Here is a 24,110-nt window from a genome sequence, read left to right as displayed (position 1 = left end):
TTAATTTTGCATCTGTACAGTGCAAAAGCAACAAGATATGACAAACATTTGCAGAACGCTTTTTGGAAAGATGTCAAAACGCCAAATCGCACAAAAGAGGTTTAGCACGAGGTCAAAAGGTCATAACGAATAGGAGTAGAATTAGGCCATTCGGCCCATCAAGTCTACTCTGCCATTCAATCATGGCTAACCTACCTCACCCTCCTAACCCCATAACCTCTGACACCTGTACTAATCAAAAATCTATCTATCTCTCCCTTAAAAATATCTGCTGACTTGGCCTCCACAGCCTTCTGTGGCAAAGAATTCCACAGATTCACCACCCTGAAAGAAATTTCCCCTCGTGAAGATGAATGATACCACATGAGGAGCTTCAGGTACAGGGCAGGACTGGAGACATTTTCTCCTTGAAGAAGGTTGAAATAAAATTTAACAGGGATGTTCAAGAGTGTGACAGGCATTGAATGCAGTTGACAAGCAGAAGACACTTCTACCACTTGCACATAGATTTAAAATAATTGACAAATTATTCCAAAGTGGAACCAAGATGGAAATGTTTACCCTAGCTTATGATCTAGAATACACTGACTGAAAAGTACACTGATAACTTTCAAAAATGAATTGCGGGGTTAGGAGGTAGGATCAAAAGGGATAGATCTAATTTTATTATTCCTTCAAACAGCCAGATGAAAGACAAGCTTCTGCTTTGTTCTGTGGTTCAATGGTCTGTTAGTATCTCATGTACCAAGGTGCATTGAAAATCTGTTTTTGCATCAATATTCAGTCCTCAAACCTCTAGCCGTTGCTGGGGATCCTTCTGTTGCTGAAATTTGGTAATCTTACAGCAGGAAATGGAAGCGAATTGACTCCGTTTGGCCCATCTGTCAAATTATGCAACAATCCTTCAGAAGGATAATAAACGTTGGTCTTACCAGTAGCACTCTCATCTCACAATAGATAGATAGATAGATAGATGGATGGATGGATGGATGGATGGATGGATGGATGGATGGATGGATGGATGGATGGATGGATGAATGGATGGATGGATGGATGGATGGATGGATGGATGGATGGATGGATGGATGGATGGATGGATGGATGGATGGATGGATGGATAGATAAATAAATATGTAGATAAGCAGATAAATAAATAAATATATTAGATGGATGAATGAATGAGTAAATAAATAAATAAATAGGTAAATAAATAAATAGGTAAATACATAAATAGATAAATAAATAGACAGATAAATAGATAGATAGATAGATAGATAGATAGATAGATAGATAGATAGATAGATAGATAGATAGATAGATAGATAGATAGATAGATAGATAGATAGATAGATAGATAGACAGACAGACAGATAAGTACATACATACATACATACATACATACATACATACATACATACATACATACAGAGAGTTCCCCCTCGTTTTCTTAAGTCTGAAGAAATATGGTCAAAATGGTTGAAGATAGACACAAAATGCTGGGGTAACTCAGCGGGACCGGCAGTATCTCTGGAGAGATGGAATGGGTGATGTTTCGGGTCGAGACCCTTTCTCGCCCTCCTCCTACTTATCCTTGGCCAAAATGGTCAATTTGCTAGATTGTCCTGCTGGCTCCCCGCTACTATAATCAGAGTACTCATCTCAGTTGACTCACACCATGTAGCCCGAGCAGCAAAGCAGCTACAGAGCTGTTGCTGACAGCCTTACGAGATTGTCATGACCCTCAGAGGATACGACTGCCAGTGGCATCAAGACAGTGCTGCCCTTCGCACTTATCTTTTGGAAACACCTGTAACTACAACACCATAAAAAATCGGCCACGGAAGCATGGTTTAAATGAACACAAAGAATAGAGCTGCACACTGTCAACACATTGCAAGATTCTCCCATTTGGAGAGATGCATTTTATTGATAAAAACTTCAATATTTGTCAGTGTTTTCATAAAACTTAAACCTTTTATTACTTCTATGTTAAAATAAGTACATCTTTTAAATCATGCAATGCAAGTCAAATTAAAGCTCTAACTCTTTTCTTTTGAATCAATGCTTTAGAATTCATGTGACTGCACAACTATACATCAACCTATGAAATTATTTAAATTACTCCATAGGCAGAAATAAGATGGGCAAAATACATTTGCTCACTGTGCTAATGAATTCTGTTATCAGGAGTCCATAATGACTTTTGAATGGGATATTAAACCAATGTAATTAAACCTAAACCCCTCAGGGGATGTATAAGATGCCATGCCACTCTTATGAAGTGCAGAAGGGATCTGTGTCGATCTCCAGGTTAATGTTTATCAGTTAAACAATATATCAACATATGAACAAAAGATTTAAACATATGGAGCATAATTCCCGGAATGGCGGGACTGTCATATGTTGAAAGACTGGAGCGACTAGGCTTGTATACACTGGAATTTAGAAGGATGAGAGGGGATCTTATCGAAACGTATAAGATTATTAAGGGGTTGGACACGTTAAAGGCAGGAAACATGTTCCCAATGTTGGGGGAGTCCAGAACAAGGGGCCATAGTTTAAGAATAAGGGGTAGGCCATTTAGAAACGAGATGAGGAAAAACTTTTTCAGTCAGAGAGTTGTGAATCTGTGGAATTCTCTGCCTCAGAAGGCAGTGGAGGCCAATTCTCTGAATGCATTCAAGAGAGAGCTAGATAGAGCTCTTAAGGATAGCGGAGTCAGGGGGTATGGGGAGAAGGCAGGAACGGGGTACTGATTGAGAATGATCAGCCATGATCACATTGAATGGCGGTGCTGGCTCGAAGGGCCGAATGGCCTCCTCCTGCACCTATTGTCTATTGTCTATTGTCTATTATCATAAATCACATGTTTCTTTACGGGAGTTCCTGTCTGCAAGTTGTTCAGATACGAGGAGTGATCAAGCTCACTCTCTGTATCAAGGTGATGGATGGCAAGGCACAGATGTCTTCAGGCATGAATGGGAATCAGGTGGCATAGTGCTGAGGCCATGCGCCAGAACATGGTGACAGGGACCAAGGCGGAGTCAGAGCATTATCTTCTGCTGTGTTTTTTCTATCATACGGGTTCGATCCTGACTACGGGTGCTGTCTGTACAGAGTTTGTACGTTCTCCCCGTGACCAGCGTGGGGTTTTGCCCCAGGTGTTCCGTTTTCCTTCCACACTCCAAAGACGTACAACTTTGTAGTAAATGGCTTTGGTAAAATTGTAAATTGTTCCTAGTGTGTGTAGGATAGTGTTAGTGCGTGGGGATCATTGGGCGGCGCTGTATCTCTGAACTAAACTGAACTAAAACTAAAATTTGTTCAATCTTTAATATTCAGGGATGTTCACAAACTCTTGCAATGAATGTAAACATAATTTTTAAAAAAGAGAAGGAGTACTCCGTTCAGTCTCTTGGCACTGTTATAGACAATAGACAATAGGTGCAGGAGGAGGCCATTCGGCCCTTTGAGCCAGCACCGCCATTCAATGTGATCATGGCTGATCATTCTCAATCAGTACCCCGTTCCTGCCTTCTCCCCATACTCCCTGACTCCGCTGTCCTTAAGAGCTCTATCTAGCTCTCTTTTGAATGCATTCAGAGAATTGGCCTCCACTGCCTTCTGAGGCAGAGAATTCCACAGATTCACAACTCTCTGACTGAAAAGGTTTTTCCTCATCTCAGTTCTAAATGGCCTACCCCTTATTCTTAAACTGTGGCCCCTTGTTCTGGACTCCCCCAACATTGGGAACATGTTTCCTGCCTCTAACGTGTCCAACTCCTTAATAATCTTATACGTTTCGATAAGATCTCCTCTCATCCTTCTAAATTCCTGTTCTGACATTCCTTGAAATGCTAGGTGATCTTCCACCTCAATAACTATTTTCCAACCTAATATCACCTGCTTATTTTATATTCAGGTATCTACTCATCTCCATTTTGAATGCAATCAGTGGTTGACCCTCCACAGCTTTCGGGAGTAGGGAATTCCAAAGAATTCACTGCCCTTTGAGTGAAGAGATTTTTCCTCAATTCACTGCAAAAGGGCCTACCCTTTATCATTATTTTTCGACCTCTCAGTCAAGGGATTCATCCTCCCATGTCTACACTCAAGAGCTCTCTGAGAATTTTGTGCAGTTCAACGAGATCAGTGCTCATTCTTCTAAACCTAGCCCACTTAATCTTGTCTCATATGACAGGTCTGTGGTTCCCAGGAACCCATCTCGTGAACCTTTGCTGTACTCCAATCTTTTAAAAATCTGTAAATTATTAATTATTTTAAAATAGAAAGAAGAGTAATTAAAAGTGCTACAATAAAAATAATTGAACAACAAATAACTTCTCTCAATCACTTCACTTTTTCCATCCATCCACCAGTCCAGGAATTGTATTCAATCTAATGAGGTCCCTGATTTTACATCCTGGCTGACTGATGTAGAATTGCCGAAGAGATCCCCATGGGAAGTCCAGCAATGGAGCATAATGACAGATAGAGTCACAGAGTCTTACAGTGTGGAAACAGGCCCTTCAGCCCAACGAGCCCACCCCGGCCAACATGTGCCATCTACATTAGTCCCACCTACCTGCGTTTGGCCCAAATCCCTCTAAACCTGTTCTATCCATGTGCTTTTGAATGTTGCTTAAACGTTGCAATGAGTTGTCTTGGATCCACATTCAGCCACACGTGGAGAATTCAAGGACATACTGTACCAAGATTTTCACAACTTCTGGATTTTGATTGGAATCACCAACTAAGTCAGGAAGATTTGTCCCGAGAATTCAGATCCTTAGATGTGTTATGGATGAATGAATATCTAAAATATGTATGACAGTGAAGCTGGCATTTGGCATCTTTCCAATTAGTTATTGACATAACATCCATGCAAAAATAATTACTACATTCCTATCAGCATAGACACACACAAATTAACCAGAGGAGGTTTATGAGAATGATCCCAGAAATGGGTATGATGAGCGTTTGGCAGCACTGTGCTTGTGCTCACTGGAGTTCAGAATGATGAGTGAGGACCTCATTGAAACTTACCGAATAGTGAAAAGCCTGGACAGAATGGATGTGTAGAGGATGTTTCCGTTAGTGGGAGATCTAGGACCAGAGGCCATAGCATCAGAATAAAAAAACGTACCTTAAGGAAGGAGATGAGAAGGAATTTCTTTAGTCAGAGGGTAGTGTATCTGTGGAATTAATTGCCACAAAGGCTGTGGAGGCCAAGTCAATGGATATTTTTAAGGCAGAGATTGATAGATTCTTGATTTGTATGGGTGTCAGGGGTTATGGGGAGAAGGTAGGAGAATGAGGTTGAGAGGGAATGATAGATAGGTCAACTATGATTGAATGGTGGAGTAGACTTGACGGGCCAAAGTCTGCTCCAATAACTTATGAACTTATTACTGTAACATTATCCAGAAAACATTTGGAGATTTAAGATGAAAATTCCCAGCAGCAATTGTTTTTTCAAATGTTTACTCGTGTACAGTCTGTTGTTATTCTGGTGAATTTGTCCTTTTGCAAGTACCAGTGATAGTGCAACAGGATGTATTAGACAAATATCCAAAGACCTGATGATTTTATCACATTAAACTGCCAGGGAACATTTAGCTTTGTGATGGTGGAACAAATATGCCTAACGAAGTCAGAGATGGAAGACAGAACAGTGCAGCACAGGAACAGGCCATTTTGTCCATAATGGCCATGCAGAACATGATGCAGTGTCGGCCTGGCCAAGCTAAGTTGTAGGCATCCTCAACCACTGCTGTACCATTCTGTCCCCTGCAGGTTGCGTCCCGTCTATGTGCTCCGTCCCTACTATTATCTGTAAGCACATTATAGACAATAGACAGTAGACAATAGACAATAGGTGCAGGAGTAGGCCATTCGGCCCTTCGAGCCACCACCACCATTCAATGTGATCATGGCTGATCATTCACAATCAATACCTCGTTCCCGCCTTCTCCCCATACTCCCTGACTCCACTATCTTTAACAGCTCTATCTAGCTCTCTCTTGAAAGCATCCAGAGAATTGGCCTCCACTGCCTCCCCTTATTCTTAAACTGTGGCCCCTGGTTCTGGACTCCCCCAACATTGGGAACATGTTTCCTGCCTCTAATGTGTTCAATCCCTTAATAATCTTATATGTTTCAATAAGATCCCCTCTCATCCTTCTAAATTCCAGCGTACAAGCTTTGTCGCTCCAGTCTTTCAACATACGACAGTGCCGCCATTCCGGGAATTAACCTAGTAAACCTACGCTGCACGCCCTCAATAGCAAGAATATCCTTCCTCAAATTTGGAGACCAAAACTGCACACAGTACTCCAGGTGCGGTCTCACTAGGGCCCTGTACAACTGCAGAACACATGATCCATAGCCCTCCACTTCCTGCATATCCATGAGCAGACCGTGGTGCCAAACGGCAGACGTGGGTGACAAACGGCAGACGTGGCGCCGCACCAATTCCCCGGCAGCAGGCCTGGCCCACCTGCTGTGGAGCCGGGAAGCCCGTCCTGGAGAGTGAGGCCGCCAAGCCTGGCCCCAGCTGGTCCCCGAGGTCAGCAGAACCAGACAGGAGTGTGGAGGGAGTCAAGATGGCCGCGGCCGTGGCAAACGCAAAGAACAAGGGGCGGGAAGAGGAACCGAGGTCTTACCTTCCGCTCCCTCAAGGTCGGCTGCTGGAGGGCGCCCCTGGAGCACAAAGGATCCGATCCATTCCTCTCTTGATTTTATACACCTCAATAAGATCTTTGGTTTAAACCAGCATAGACAATAGACAATAGACAACAGGTGCAGGAGGAGGCCATTCGGCCCTTCGAGCCAGCACCGCCATTCAATGTGATCATGGCTGATCATTCTCAATCAGTACTCCGTTCCTGCCTTCTCCCCATACCCCCTGACTCCGCTATCCTTAAGAGCTCTATCCAGCTCTCTCTTGAATGCATTCAGAGAATTGGCCTCCGCTGCCTTCTGAGGCAGAGAATTCCACAGATTCACAACTCTCTGACTGAAAAGATTTTTCCTCATCTCAGTTCTAAATGGCCTACCCCTTATTCTTAAACTGTGGCCCCTTGTTCTGGACTCCCCCAACATTGGGAACATGTTTCCTGCCTCTAACGTGTCCAACTCGTTAATAATCTTATACGTTTCGATAAGATCTCCTCTCATCCTTCTAAATTCCAGTGTATACAAGCCTAGTCGCTCCAGCCTTTCAACATATGATAGTCCCGCCATTCCGGGAATTAACCTAGTAAACCTACGCTGCACGCCCTCAATAGCATCTGCAGTTCCTTCCTACAAACCTGCTATTTGTGTGTTGTTTAGATTCTAAGTGCACTTTGTGTAGGACAAGACAGTTTTCCTGGGGCAGCCCTGTGCTTGAGAATCCCACAGACAGATAGAGCAGAATATGAAACAAGCAGGCTGGGGTACAAGCACAATGCCTAGGCTCTACCACCAACTCCATCCATAAAACCCCAATACCTGCCCTCTCCTGAACCTCCCTCCTGCCTCAATAATATTAGGATGCCGGCCTTGTGCCCTTGCAGGCTTACGTCCAGTAGTACTAAGAGGAGGAACTCCTTGTAATGCACTCATTACGATGTCCAACTACTGAACCAAAAAGCCGATCACATCCGACGAGCAACTTTCAAAGGAATCAGTTTCACCTCCATTGGGAAATCTTTAATAGAATTGAAGAAAAATAGCTATTGTGCCGGATTTTCATCTCAGCTGCCTGAGAATTAAACAACTCCCCAGTGAACCATAGCAATAAAGATCCAGAGTGTCAGTTGCCTGGTGCAGAATAGAATGTCAATTTTATATTTTCTTATGAAATAGAAGGAGGCCAATTGGCCCATCATGTCTATGCTGGCCGCAACAGTAATCACCTCAATCCCAGTCCTCACTTGTTTAGTTCTAATCCATTCTCTCATTTAGAGTCATAGAGTGATACAGCGTGGAAACAGGCCCAACTTGCCCACCCCGGCCAACACGTCCCAGCTACACTAGTCCCACCTGCCGCATTTGGTCATTATCTCTCCAAACCTGTTCTATCCATGTACCTGTCTAACTGTTTCTTAAACGTTGGGATAGTCCCTGCCTCAACTATCTCCTCTGGCAACTTGTTCCATACACCCACCACCCTTTGTGTGAAAAAGTTACCCCTCAGATTCCTATTAAATCTTTTCTCCTTCACCTTAAACCTATGTCCTCTGGTCCTCAATTCATCTACTCTAGACAAGAGACTCTGTGCATCTACCCGATCTATTCCTCTCATGATTTTACACACCTCAATAAGATCACCCCACATTCTCCTGTGTTCATTTATGTCCATTAATTCCCTGCTGTTTCTCTTGTGGCAGTAGGGGCAATTTATAGCAGCCAATAATCCTACCAACAAGCACTTTTTTTTTTACTGTGGCAGAACACAGGAGCACCTGAGTGAAATCTATGAAATCACATGGAAAATATGTAAATTTTCCGCAGATAGTGTATCAGAGATGAACCCTGAGGCACAGTGCGAACTGACATCTTCTGCCGAAACTCTATTATGCTCCTTCGCACAAGATTTTCCTTTCCCTGCTTTATTCGGGCCGTTATCATGAATATTTATCACCTTGTCAACCGTGTTTGTGTAGAAGTCTTAGTGGATTCTGTGTAGCTGCAAGATGCCTCAGGCAAATAAGCATCTACTTCAGAGCTAGAATTGGAAGAAGAAATGGAAAGAGTCATTTATTGTCACATTTATTGACAGAAACCATTTCACTCAATAGCCGAAGTATAGTTTTGGCATCATAAAGCAGCACTAAAGCACAGGGAAACTATGCTGTACCTTGTAACAGTTTTGTCTGACAGCTAAAGTGGTCTGTCATAGTACACTGGCTCTTCGCCAGAGCTCGGAGTTGTCTTATTCCTCTTCTGCACTGCTGCATACACACAGGATGGCATACAAATTTATACTAAAATATGATTTTCAGTTTTCCTTGCTGCCCAGTCATTTTTAAGATACATGGTTAAACTTTCCTTAGCATAAACTCTGCACGTTGTATGATTCATTTTGAAAACAGCTCCCAGAATCACACTCTATGTTCATCGAAAATATAGGCGGAGAGTAGGCATTGCATTGAAGAACGTTAAAAGGATGGCATTTCTTGTAATAGACTAACCGTCTCAGAGACACAAGGCAAAAGAATCAGTTCTATAATGACAACTACAGGGGAGGCCCTGATTTGATCAACATGAGGCAGATTGGAAGACAGGCAAATAGGCATATATGCTAATTTATCTGTCTTTCCAGACCAGATGTCCATACATGCAGGTGTAACTCCTGACACTGGCCAATTACTTGTTAATCAGTGTGCAGCTTTAAAGTTGTTCAGGGAGTAACATGGAAGGCACTGAAAGAATTTCAGTTGACTTAAAAGCTTCTGGACGAAACAACACATTAGTGTTCATTTCTCTTGCAATGTAAGAGAATGGAAGAATAACTAGAGGGTGTGCTGATCAGGGAAACTGCCGGAAGGGGCAGTATGTGGAGGAGAGAAAGGTTTTCAACAGAGGCTATAGCTGATCAAAATGCACAGTGAACAATGCCACAACCTAAATCTTAATGGTGAATATTTTATGGCCAACATCATATCATTGACATTTTCCTTCTGATCCTGTGTTTTCTCCCACTATTATCGTATTCTGTATTCAGCCCTGCACAAATCCATTTCATCAAAGGTTTTATATTCCATGCTACTGAGACCATCCCCACAAATCCAATGTCGCATTTGCAACACTGCCACAAAAGGATTGTACTGTATCACCAACAATGGACCTCTCTGCCATTGCTTGAGTTTTACGAAAGTGGATTGGCAGAATTTTATAGCATACTTGACAACAGTGCTTGACGTTTGATCTTCTAGGTTTAGATTTAGATTTATTATTGTCACATGTACAGTGAAAAGCTTTGTTTTACATGCTATCCAGTCAGATCAGCTAATGCTATACATAAATACAATGAACTCAAACTCAAGTACAATAGATAGTATAAAGGGGAACATACAGAGTTCAGAACATAGTTCTCTGCATTTTTAGGTTTAGATTTTAGATTTAGAGATACAGCGCGGAAACAGGCCCTTCGGTCCACCGAGTCCGCGCCGCCCAGCGATCCCCGCATATTAACACTATCCTACACACACGGGACAATTTTTACATATTACCCAGTCAATTAACCTACATACCTGTACGTCTTTGGAGTGTGGGAGGAAACCGAAGATCTCGGAGAAAACCCACGCAGGTCACGGGGAGAACGTACAAACTCCGTACAGACAGCGCCCGTAGTCAGGATCGAACCTGAGTCTCCGGCGCTGCATTTGCTGCAAGGCAGCAACTCTACTGCTGCGCCACCGTGCCGCCCATTGTAGTGCATCAGTTCCATGAACAAAGTCCAATGGCCCCAATGGGGTAGAAGTGCATCGAACATTACCCAGCTTATGGAAGGACCATTCAGAACCCTCTTAACAGAGTAGAAGAAGCTATTCCAGGGTCTGGTGGTGTGTGCTTTCAAGCTTCTGTATCCTCTGGCGACAGGATTAGGGAGAAGAAGGAATGATCAGGATTAGACAAATCTTTGATTATGGTGGGTGCTTTTTTTGAGGTAGCATGAAGTGCAGATGGAGTCAATGGTGGAAAGTATGGTCTGTGTGGGCTTTATCTCTGCAATTTCTTTGCAGTCTTGGGCAGAACTGTTCCCAAACCAAGCTGTGATGTAACCAACAGTATGCTTCCTATGGGCATTTGTAGAGGTTTTTGAGCATCATTGGAGACATGCCAATTTTTTTTCAGTCTACTGAGGAATTAGAGGCATTGTTGTGACTTCCTGGCTGTCATGTCAATGTGTTAGTCTACAACAGATCATTGGTAATATTAATGCCAAGGAACTTGAAGATCTCAACTATTTCTACTTCGGTCCCATTGATTTTATTTCGGGCATGTACTCCACCATACTTCCTGAGGTATTTATTCACAAAATGCTGGCGTAACTCAGCAGGTCAGGCAGCATCTCAGGAGAGAAGGAATGGGTGACGTTTCGGGTCGAGCCCCTTCTTCAGACTGAAGAAGGGTCTCGACCCGAAACGTCACCCATTCCTTCTCTCCTGAGATGCTGCCTGACCTGCTGAGTTACTCCAGCATTTTGTGAATAAATACCTTCGATTTGTACCAGCATCTGCAGTTATTTTCTTACACCACCATACTTCCTGAAGTCAATAACTAGCTCCTTTGTCTTGCTGACCTTGAGGAAGAGTTTATTGTCCTGACACTATTTTACAAAGTTCTCTATCTCCTTCCTGTACTCCGTCTTGTCATTGTTTGTGATTTACATCTAGTGGCAGAGGGGGGAGGGGGAGGTACTGATTCCTAGTTCCAGGAGTTTGGAGATGAGCTTGGATGCGATTACAGTGAAGAAAGCAACGCTATTGTCAATAAATAGGAGTCTAATGCGGAACTCCATGTTGTCTAAGTGTTCCAGGGATGAATTTAGTTCCTGGGAGATGGTATCTGGCGTGGACCTGTTGTGATGGTAAGCAGACTGCAGTGGATCAAGGCTACCTGGGAGGCTGGAGTTAATGTGCACCATCTCCAGTCTCTCAATGCACCTCAACATGGTGGATGTCAGAGCTACTGGACTATAGTCATGAAGGCACAAGACCTTACTTTTCTGAGGCACAGATAGTTGTCTTCTTAAACCAGGTAGGGACCTCAGAATGGAGTTTCGAGAGGTTAAAGATGTCCGTGAAAACCTCTGTCAGCTGATCCACAGAGATGCTGAGGACATAACCAAGGATTCCATCCGGGCCGTTTGCTTTCCATGGAGTAGCTCTTAGGAAGGCTGATCTTACGTCTGCCGTATTAACAAATGGTACTGGCGCAACTGAGACTGGCGGGACATGTGACAGTCCTCCAACAACCTTCTGTTCCAAGCGGGCATAGAATGCGAGGAGCAATCCATTGTTGCTAGCAATCCTGCCCAGGTTTGCTTTGTAGCCCACTATAACGTGCCAGCCTTGCCACGATCTACGTGTGTCCATGTCATTGTCCCGGAACTCCAGCTTGGTCCGGAATTCCCACTTGTCATGGCTCCAAAAGGTCACAGATATACTTGTTGTACCATTTGGGATCATTTGACTTGAATGTTTCAAACCTGGACTTCAACTGGGAATAGTCTTGGAAATGCATTCAAGAGAGAGCTAGATAGAGCTCTTAAGGATCGCGGAGTCTGGGGGTATGGGGAGAAGGCAGGAATGGGGTACTGATTGAGAATGATCAGCCATGATCACATTGAATGGTGGTGCTGGATCGAAGGGCCGAATGGCCTCTTCCTGCACCTATTGTCTATTGTCTATTGACTTCACGGTTCATCCATGGTTTCCCATTGGGTAGCACACGTATTGTCTTCTTTGTTACACAGTCCTTTACACACTCGCTGATGAAGTCTGTGACAGCAGCGGCATTTTATCTAGATTAGCAGCAGAGTCCTTGAACATGGACCAGTCCACTGACTCAAAGTAGTCACGACGGATCTCATCTGTTTCCTTGGGCCAGCACTGCACAACGTTCTGTACCAAACCCTCGCGTTACAGTTTCTGCTTGTAAATATGGAGTAGAAATGCAGCCCTTAGACTTTAGACTTTGGAGATAGTTCTGGAAACAGGTCCATCAGACCCCAAGTCCACGCCGACCAACAATCTATACCTATTCTACACCACGCACTAGGGGCAATTTACAGAAGCCAATTAACCTACAAACATGTACATCTTTGGAGTCTGGGAGGAAACTGGAGCACCCGGAGAAAATCCACACGGTCACAGGAAGAATGTAGAAACTCCATACAGACAGCACCCATAGTCAGGATCGAACCCCGGTGCCTGGCGCTGTAAAGCAGCAACTCTATCGCTGCACCACTGTGCCTCCAGGTGATCATATTTAGCAGAGAGCAGTCTGGGAATGGATCTGCATGCATTTTTGATAGTGGTGTAGCCGTGGTCGAGGGCATTTGGGCCACTGGTAAGGCAGGAGATGTGCTAATAGTATTTTTGCAGCATGTTCTTCAGCTGATGGCCTGATGAAGCTGTTATGAACAAGGCCTCAGGGTACTTCTTTTCAAGGCTTTTGGTGGATTTGTGTAGTTCCATAAGTGCAAGATCAGCATCGGCCTGGGGCATGATGTGAACTGCTGATCTCACACACAAAATTTTCAGTAGTTCATAAATTAGGCAGAATATATCTACCATGATAAACATAGTTTTTCTTTAGAAGATTTTTTTAATGCAGTGGAATACATTTTAGTGAAATGGAATTTGAAAACATAAAATGCTAGAAATATTATTCCATCCTGGCCAGTTGCTTTCCAGGGAGTAACTCTCAGGAAGGCCGATCTAACATCTGCCATATTAACCAATGGAACAGGCACACCTGAGACTGGTGGGAATTGTGATGGTCCTCCAATGAGCTTCTGTTCAAAGCGGGCATAGAATGCGAGGAGCAATCCATCGATGCCAGCAATCCTGCCCAGGTTTGCTTTGTAGCCCACTATCACGTGCCAGCCTTGCCACAATCTAAGGGTGTCCGTGTCATTGTCTCGGAACTCCAGCTTGGTCCAGAATTCCCTCTCGGCATCCTTAGTGACTCCACGAAGTCCGTAGATATACTTGTACTGTTCGGGGAAATGCTAGAAATATTATTCAGGATAGCGGATATCTGTGAAGGGGGAAAGTTAACATTTCAGGCCGGCAAAACTAAGGAAAAATAGGAATCGAAGATATTTTAAGATGCAGAGAAGGGGAAGGGGTGGAAAAAATCAAAAGGGATATTTGGGTGGTGGAAGTAATAATGGCTGTGCTGGCTGGGAGAGGGTGATGAAGGCTTGTTAATCGTAGTTGATCTGTCTGAAGGAACGGTAAATAAAAGGAAATGAAAGAAGATAAGGAGATAGACTCGCCCCTGAATCATGAAAATTATGTAATAGGGATAATATATCAATTCTTATTGATATATACAATGCAGATCAATATTTCTGCTTTCAATCTGTTAAAGGTTTCAAGTGGAAAAAAAAATCAAATTGTAGTAAATAAAATATTCAGGTGAATGATTTGCTGTCAACCAGTTATTGTCCTTTATTTCTGATCTCCAAGTCTTCTAGTGATATATATTTACCATGCCGAACATTGAAAAGTCATTGCTCCTATTTGTCTTTTAACATTGAAATGGAAATTATTCCTCGTTTTGTAGCAGCCACGTTTATGACAGCTCTAAAAATGGAGCATTGTTGACCCTTCTTCAAAATTATGCATTTGTGCTTTAACCATTCTATTAGTAAGGTAATCACCTGCAATTTGCTGCTTAGCAGAGATTTGCACACTCAATAATAAACGTATGCAGTGTTTTTTAAGTAGCATCACGTTAAAGGAGGGTGGATTTTTAAATAAGGTCTGATTTAGTATTACATAGTTGTGTACGATAATAGTGGGTAAACAAGCGAGGTTCACATTAATCAATTTTCACAAAAACTCTGATTTTATCCCTTAGGATTTTGGAGATGATGGCTCACTGTATATAACCAAGATAACAACAACTCACATGGGAAACTATAGCTGTCTAGCAGATGGCTATGAAAAACTCTACCAGACTCATATCCTGCAAGTTAATGGTAAGTGTAATTCATCATTACCACAATAAAAACTACCTGATTTCCCATGAGATAAAGTTTTACTTATAGTGGTTTTGCTGAAAGACACTAGAGATGGGAGATGCAACTGGAAGTAAGTAACGGACTGAGGTTCTGAACACATTCAACAATGCGGAGTATAAATGCACCATGGTTGGTTAATGTCTCTCAATATTTGGAAGGTGGAAAGTGACTGGTCAAAAGTAGAGGTGCAGTTTTCAAACACTACATCACAGAGTCCCACCAGGGAAAACAGTTACCGGAAGCTAAAAAATAATCGAAAGACACATCATTCTCCAGACGCTTAAAGTCCATCTGATGCCACTTTTATTCCAGACTTGCAAATGGGTGAGCAACACCAATGGAAGTCTGCCTAGATATGCAGATCCATGTTTACTCATTAACATACTAATTCAACTTTTCAGACCTGCACTGCATCCATTTGTATGCAGTGTAGTATGCGGTCCTTCAAAAAATATTCCGTCGAAGGCTCCAAAAGCATATTGAAAAGATTAGCTTGATCGGACCCATAAAGTAAATGTCTAACTCACTGGACTTCTCTCTTAGGGTACATTCCTGGGCTTAATCTGGCAGATAGCTCTCAATGGGAGTTCATCCATTTTCTAGTCTCCTACAACTTGCAAACAGTAAAGGGATGTTGTTTGGCAACCACAGCTCCCTTTGTCTTTATTTACATGGGATGGCCACACTATGAACCTTGGCTCCATCAAGGGCAGAACGTGGAAGAGCTTCGACGATGATCTGAATAGCTGAAATGCTAATGTTCATTGAATGTGATTAAAGTCCTGAGATGCAAATATCTAGCATTTTTGCATTCCCACGTACGAAATATTTCAAATAAACAGTAATTTCTGTAACCTTATTGAAAAGCTCCTCTCAAATGTTGGCAATAGCTTTTCCTTGATGTAAATGATTTTATATCTGAAAGCTACGAGCTGCAAAGCTTTATTATCATCTTCAATTGATCAAACCATGACTCTCTCACCAGCTTGGTATTTGAATAATTTAATGATTTGAGGCTTTAAGCATGAGGCTTTTGTTGAAGATGACATTGACATTGAATTCTGGTTTTATTAATAAAGAAATGAAAGTTCCTAATTTACAGACTATTGTGATTCACATTCCCTCATGGAAATCTCTGAAGTTGTGTTCCCATGAACTGAAATAGAATCCTTATTTTTGTGATGTATGAATTTCGCTACTTTGTACATTTCTCTTTCATTTGAGTTCTAATCCCTGAATTCATTATGAACCGTCTCATTTAGATCTACTCATGTATCGCTCCATGGAGTTCAGTTGTATTTCATTTATAAAAGAGAATTACAGAGGAAAATCAATATTCCACTATTGAACATTTTTCAATCACAAAAGTTGAAGTCATTTTGCTAAAATACTGTAAAGAATTGCCAACAACAAATGAACATGTCAAAGCCACGGAATGTGGCCAATAACTTGAGGTCAATGTCATTCGTTTGGGTGTAATTAAGCTGAGTCTACAGACAAGAGACATGTACTTTAATATGATTAATGAGCAGAGTACACTCATAGTAAAATGAAAGGCATTTGTGCTGTGAATAATTTTAAAGGAAAAAAAAAGAAGGCATCAAAGCAGTAAACTGAACTGCAGCTGAGTTATAGATGACATTCTCTTGTTTAGGTCTGCCTTATTGCACTGTATTTCTGCATGAGCAATTCATTTAAATAGCATAATGACCTAGAGCAATCCATCTTCAGGGTGGTTGAATACCATAACAAAATGCCAAGACTGAAATAATGGTTCAACATTGCACATCCCAAGGATGCACCTTGCACATTTTGAAATGTATCTTTCACAGCTCACTTAATTTTAGATCAATGCACTATTTAAAAGGATCTTTTTGTTTTATGCATTTAACAATATTTAAATGACATTTGCACAGGATATGGATAGGAAATGTTTAGAGGGATATGGGCCAAACGTGCGCAGGTGGGATTAGTGTAGATGGGGCACTTTGGTCAGCATGGGGAAGTTGGGCTGAAGGGCCTGTTTCCATGCTGTATATTTCCATGACTCTATGACATTCACAGGTTTCTACTGTGTATGGATAGATGACTTTGGTCCATTACTGTGAAATTCCATTTGTGCTACCACATGTGCACACACAATCACTCGGAAGTCACAGCCATACTTTCTGCTGAGATCACCATAATAGTAAAAGTATTTATCTTTTATCTGCAAAGCCACTGTCGGAGTGTTCTTCTCACTTTTCATTTTAAATTCTGCCACAGCGTGAGGTTACAAATTTAATTCCAATACTGTTTACCTTATTTTATTTTCCCATATTTACAAAACTCTGTGAAAATAAGCCACCCTCTTCCAGCAAATAAGTAAACAAATCATTTTTCCCCACAATTTTAGTCACAATTCACAATTGTTGAATTTACTTTTTGTTGGGCTCTTTTGCTTTGTTTGGGATGTTTGTAGCTTTATGCAACTCATGCCTTGTAAAACCACATCCCTGTTTAGCAGTTGCATTTCTTTGTTATAACGTGACTGTCATCGAAGTGCTCCAAACTGTCATGATGGCACCATGTTGATATTTTCAGCGAATTCTGATTTTACTTTTGTAAAAAAATGGTAAAGGGCCTGCCTCACTTAGGCGATTTAGTAGGCGACTACAGGCGACTAGGCTGTCGCCACATGGTCACTATTTGGCTGGGGTGTCGCCTGTATGATCGTGAGCAGTCTCCAAAGAGTTGTAGCGTCTTTCTGGTCGCCGCTGGACTTTCAGAATGTTGAAAATGTTTTGGCGACAGTGGATTTGACGCCAATGAGCGCAGCTTGACGTGTCCTGACGCAGGTGTTGCCGTAGGTTGTCGCCAGGTTGTCGCCAGGTGATGTAGGTTGTCGCCGGTGCTGACTTCGGTGAATTCCATTAGCGACTACCAACGTCAACTTACGTCAACTGGCGACAGGTACCGGCGTCAAAACTGGAGGCGAAAATAAGGTGAATTGTCTTCAGTTGTCACCGACAAGGTCGTAGCTTGTTGTACCTTGTCGCGGGTGGATGTAGGTTGGCTTCGGTTGTCGTAGGTTGTCGCCTATGTGGCCGTAGATGCGATCGTAGGTGGACGTCCCACTCGCGACGATTGGGTCGCCGGTTGTCGGTAGCTTGCCGTAGCTTGACATCGACTAGGTGGTAGGTTGGTGTAGCTTGTCGTAGACATTGTCGTGGGGGGCTCCAGTCGCCGGTTTTTCAACTGTCAATAGACAGTAGACAATAGGTGAAGGAGTAGGCCACGTGAACCAACCTGATCTCCCGGATGCTGGATATTTTAATTCTCCTTCCCATTCCTACATAGACCTTTCTGTCCTCGGTCTCCTCCATTGTCAGAGTGAGGCTAAATGCAAATTGGAGGAACAGCATCTCATATTTTGCTTGGGCAGCTTGCAGCCCAGTGGTATGAATATTGATTTATTTCACCAGATAGCCCCGGCATTCCCTCTCTCTCAATCCCTCCCCCACCCAAGTAGCACTAGCTTCTCATTGTCACCCTACAAACAGCTTGCAATGTTCTGTTTCCTTTATCATCGTTACTTTTTTGCATATCTTTCATTCATTGTTCTTTATCTCTCCACATCATCGTCTATATCTCTCGTTTCCCATATCTCTAATCAGTCTGAAGAAGGGTCTCGACCCGAAACATCACCCATTCCTTCTCTCCAGAGATGCTGCCTGTCCTGCTGAGTTACTCCAGCTTTTTGTATCTATCCTCTATAGTTTAGTTTCGTTTAGAGATACAACGCGGAAACAGGCTATTCGGCCCACCGAGTCTGCACCGACCAGCGATCCCCGAAAATTAACACATTAGGGACCATTTTACATTTATACCAAGCCAATTAACCTACAAACCTGTACGTCTTTGGAGTGTGGGAGGAAACCGAAGATCTCGGAGAAAACCCACGCAGGTCAAGGGCAGAATGTACAAACTCCATGCACACAAGCACCCGTATTCGGGATCGAACCCGGGTCTCTGGCGCTGTAAGGCAGTAGATCTACCATCCTGCCGCCCATATTGATCATATATTTACCACTCAACTTTCTTTCCTTGTTCCTATTCCAGCTAGCAACTTTCTCTAATCATTTATTTCCTCTGTTTTAAATTCTGATCGTTACCAGCTCCTTGAAAATGTATACTCCACTGACTAAGGAAAATAACCATATGCCTTCTATCTCCTTTTCTTGTCCATAAGCAGGCTGAGTTGTTATGCTTCAGATCCATGCCCATATTTCCCATGCAGTTCAGTCTGTACGGGTTCTGCCATCCCGCGACATTGTAGCAGCCCCAGCCAAAGTCATGAATCGCACCTGTTGGCTCCATACTGCAGAATATTCCACAGGCTTGGGTTCAACGTACCAACATATACTCATGACATCCAACTTTGTCACATCATTAGCTTGGGTAAAAATAAAGGGAAACATTTATAAAACAGTCTTCAAACTTGAACGGTTACAAAATCCTGTGGAACACATCCCAGATTGCAGAGGGATTAAAATTGCTCCAGCAGTCCCACAGTCAGCAAGCCTTCCATAGAGCTTCCAAATGCCAAGTTGACTTCACGGTGGTGCAAATAAAATGGAAAGCACATTGCAAATACAACTGTGTGCAAAGATTTATGAGGTGATCTAATCTGGAAAGAAGAATGAGGAGAAATAGACAATAGACAATAGGTGCAGGAGGAGGCCATTCGGCCCTTCGAGCCAGCACCGCCAATCAATGGGATCATGGCTGATCATTCTCAAACAGTACCCCGTTCCTGCCTTCTCCCCATACCCCCTGACTCCGCTATCCTTAAGAGCTCTATCTAGCTCTCTCTTGAATGCATTCAGAGAATTGGCCTCCACTGCCTTCTGAGGCAGAGAATTACACAGATTCACAACTCTCTGACTGAAAAAGATTTTCCTCATCTCAGTTCTAAATGGCCTACCCCTTATTCTTAAACTGTGGCCCCTTGTTCTGGACTCCCCCAACATTGGGAACATGCTTCCTGCCTCTAACGTGTCCAACCCCTTAATAATCCTATACGTTTCGATAAGATCTCCTCTCATCCTTCTAAATTCCAGTGTATACAAGCCTAGTCGCTCCAGTCTTTCAACATATCAAAGCAAATGGTACAGACTTCATGGGGTGCAGTGAGATTTACAGATAATACAGAAAAACACTAATTTTACCCCCCTTTATAACCGATTTTGGTTATCGTGGATGGATTCGCCGACGCCATCTCCCTGGCCGCTTACACCGCTGGCTTCTGGCGCCAACCCTGCCTCGCAAGGTGCACCAGCGAGCCCTTCTTCACAGACACAGCTGTTGGTGCGGCTCGCGTTATTGCGCGAGACAGCGTTTTCTCCAGGCTGCTGCCACCGACAGAACCCAGCCGCGCTTGGTCATGGTGAGGCTCCCTCCCCTTTTACCACCTGATGCTTCTTCCGGTTGGCCGACGCTTTGTCCGCTCCCCCGACCAACACTGCTTCCTCCTCCTTCTCTCGTTGCTCTGTCCACTCAGCTGCTCCCCCCCCCCCCCCCCCCCACCGCTTGATGGTACAGACCAGTGGTATCAGCACCTAGCTTTGAGGTGGAATGACACAAAGTGCTGGAGTAACTCTGCAGACTGCATCAGTCTGATGAAGGATCTTAACGACGTCTCTCATGTTCTCCAGAGATGCTGCCTGACCCGCTGAGCTACTCCAGCACTTTGTGCACGTTTGTGTATTAACCATCATCTGCAGTTCTTTGCCTCAACTACATAAAATGATAATATCTTACTCGGTTATAGCGGCCAATCAGCAATAACGGACAACTTTCCCCCCCCCATTGTCCGTTACAACAATGGCTTACTGTACTCCAAACCTAGAAACTCGCAGTTCAACTTATAAGGCTGCTCAAAATGTTTTTGGGAATCTTGATACATAAAATAGTGTGGTACCTTCCCCACCTTGGAACTGTATTGGAATACCAGGCAAAATTAATATTTACAAAGTGCTGCAGGAACTCAGCGGGTCAGGCAGCATCTGGGGAGGGAATGGGCAGGTAATATTTCAGGTCAAGTCCCTTCTTCAGACATGGTCCACCAGCTCTTTGTGTTTTTGTCCAAGATTCTAGCATCCACCATCAGTCTGAAGAAAGGTCTCGAGCCGAAATGTCATCCATTCCTTCTCTCCAGAGATGCTGCTTGGCCCGCTGAGTTACTCCAGCATTTTGTGTTTACCTTCAATTTAAACCAGCATCTGCAGTTCATTCCTACACACTCTAGCATCTGCGGTCTCTTGTGTTCCCATTACTTGTATTCGAGTCTCTGAAATCACAATTGAAGCACCGAAACATTTGACTCAGTGATGAAATTGCTACCATTGCTGCCAACTGAAGCATGATCTTTAACAGAGTTCTGTGACAAGAAGGCATGAGAGATATTTCTTCCAGCAGAGAAGGTGATGGGGCAATTTTACAAAGGTGTTCAAAAATGTTTAGGAATTTGATAAAGTTAAGAAGGAGTCTTGCAGGTATCCTTGCCTTCGTCAGTTTCTGTCAGATAAGAGGGATACAATAGATTGCCTGAAATTGAATGTGTTATAAGAGCTCCAGGAAAGGAAGCATTGAGCTGCATGTTTCAATGGCAGTCATCTGATATTATATCCACAGTGCGATTTAAAATAAAATCCCTGCTGCACTTTTGCAGAGCGACATGTTCAAAGCTACTAAAGGACACCATGAATCCAATTGATAACCTTCGGAAGCATGAGTTAGAAGAGGTTAGATTGTAGACTCCAGTCATGCTGTAGCTGTTAGTTAATAATGAAGGTAACTGTATTTTGAAGCTGACTATCATCTATGATTTCCCTGATACATCTTTGTTCAGTAATAATTCGCATGCAATGCATGTTCTAAATACAGAAGTTTTGACATCAGAGGCTATGCCTTCAACATTGTCCATAAAGAAAAAGACATTGTCACTGCATCTTTAGTAAAGGTCAGACTTCAGAAGTAATCTGTGCTACAATTACCAAGTAGATAGATGTGGTACAATTGTCCCACTGCGTTGCAGAGTCAAGTCAAGTCAAGTCAATTTTATTTGTATAGCACATTTAAAAACAACCCACGTTGACCAAAGTGCTGTACATCTGATTAGGTACTAAGGAAAAAATGAAACATACAGTAAGTAGCATGCAAACAGTTCACAGCGCCTCCTCAATGAGCCTCAAACGCTAGGGAGTAGAAATAGGTTTTGAGCCTGGACTTAAAGGAGTCGATGGAGGGGGCAGTTCTGATGGGGAGAGGGATGCTGTTCCACAGTCTAGGAGCTGCAACCGCAAATGCGCGGTCACCCCTGAGCTTAAGCCTAGACCGCGGGTGACAAGAATGACAAGAATGCACAATATGCCTTGCTTGTCTCTAAAGGCATTGGAATTACACTCCTCTCCTTGCAGTTTCTGCCTTGTTCACAACCAACATACCACTCAATAAGATTCTCATATTCTTAAAATTTTTACTGGAATTTAACCAGAGACTCTGGCTCACGGATTCCTCTTTTTTGTACCAGTGTCAGTACCGTGGAGCAGGGCAGTGGGGCACCGACATTTGTACCAGTGTCAGTACCGTGGAGCAGGGCAGTGGGGCACTGACGTTTGTACCAGTGTCAGTACCGTGGAGCAGGGCAATGGGGCACTGACGTTTGTACCAGTGTCAGTACCGTGGAGCAGGGCAGTGGGGCACCGACGTTCAATGCTATCCTTGATGATGCATGGTGTTTATCAAAAGATTTACCATAAATAACCATGACTAATGCTTTGCTGATATTTTGAGAACCATGACAGTCTGAGTAAAATTGTTGTTATTTGAATTTTCTGTGATGCTAGAACAAGACATGGCAAACCATCTTATACGGGATATTACGGGTTTCTAATCCTTAATTATTAGAAACATAATCATAGAAACATAGAAAATAGGTGCAGGAATAGGCCAATCGGCACTTCGAGCCAGCACCGCCATTCAATATGATCATGGTTAAGAACCTCAGGTCGGCCGACTTGGGGTTACTCACTATCCCGCGGTCTAGGCTTAAGCTCAGGGGTGACCGCGCTTTTGCGGTTGCAGCTCCTAGACTGTGGAACAGCATCCCTCTCCCCATCAGAACTGCCCCCTCCATTGACTCCTTTAAGTCCAGGCTCAAAACCTATTTCTACTCCCTAGCATTTGAGGCTCATTGAGGAGGCGCTGTGAACTGTTTGCGTGCTACTGTATGTTTCATTTTTTTTTTCTTCCTTAGTACCTAATCAGATGTACAGCACTTTGGTCAACGTGGGTTGTTTTTAAATGTGCTATACAAATAAAAATTGATTGATTGATTGATTGATGGTTGATCATCCAAAATCAGTACCCTGTTCCTGCTTTCTCCCCTTGATTCCTTTAGCCCTAAGCGCTAAATCTAACTCTCTCTTGAAAACATCCAGTGAATTGGCCTCCACTGCCTTCTGCGGCAGAGAATTCTACAGATTCACAACTCCTGGGTGATAAAGGTTTTTCCTCATCTCAGTCCTGGTTATAAAATTTCTGAAATGGGTATGCATTGGTGTAGGAGAATTAACTCGAGCAGGTTGAAAACAAGAAGTATTTATGTCCAGCTGTACTCTGTTATTGTGTCTTCAACCATAATACTCTCGTTCACTCCAAAAGATCAGAGCAGCATTCACCTCCAATTTTAAATCAACTGGTGACATTTTTATTCTCTACGTATCGTAAGCCCAATACAATGAATAGAAGAAGTGATAGATTGGCAGATCATTCTCAGCTGAGCCAAATGTGTTCCAGTCACAGGCAGAGCAGCCCGGGAACTATCAACAACCTAATTGTCAATTTACACAACCCGTTTGATTTTTCTTATTTTAACAAAAGTTTAGTAAGAAAAAATTTACTTTGTTCTGTTGTGACTTTCATGTGCACTGGCATGTTCATTACAGAGAGCTGTCATCTGAATAATAAATAGAGATAAAATCACCAATTATTTAGTTTAAAAAAATCTAATTAGTTATTTTTTGCAAATGCTGCCATCCAATTGATTTTGGATATAAAAACGTCAGCTGAGATTGACCATGTCACTATTCTGTCAATACTAATCCCTAACAAGAAGAAATTAGCAGCTGGTCGTCATTAGCAAGTAGTTATTATGTTTCTTCCTTAAGCACACTTGCAGAGTTAATTCCTAAATTCATTTTGTTTAAAATAGCTTTATAATAGCTTTATAATAATTAGCTTGATAATAAAGTATCATTCATTCATTCATAATTGATTATAAAATAAAATTGGAAATGCATCTGATGACAGTATGGCT

The 24,110-nt window shown here is 42.7% G+C and overlaps 1 protein-coding gene across 2 annotated transcripts in view; it reads left to right on the top strand.

The window, feature by feature from the left end:
- The window catches only part of fstl5 (follistatin-like 5), a 614,890-nt gene that overhangs the window by 489,385 nt on the left and 101,395 nt on the right, over positions 1 to 24,110 (top strand). For both annotated transcript variants that reach the window (XM_078406756.1, XM_078406747.1), the window contains exon 8: positions 14,587 to 14,707. In XM_078406756.1, coding sequence (XP_078262882.1) covers positions 14,587 to 14,707 — 121 coding nt within the window. The remainder of the gene's footprint in view (positions 1 to 14,586; positions 14,708 to 24,110) is intronic.

Source organism: Rhinoraja longicauda, chromosome 1 (assembly GCF_053455715.1).
Source record: "Rhinoraja longicauda isolate Sanriku21f chromosome 1, sRhiLon1.1, whole genome shotgun sequence".
NCBI lineage: Eukaryota > Metazoa > Chordata > Chondrichthyes > Rajiformes > Arhynchobatidae > Rhinoraja > Rhinoraja longicauda.
The sequence above is the reverse complement of the archived record's forward strand: the minus strand, read 5'-3'. Positions and strand labels throughout refer to the sequence as shown.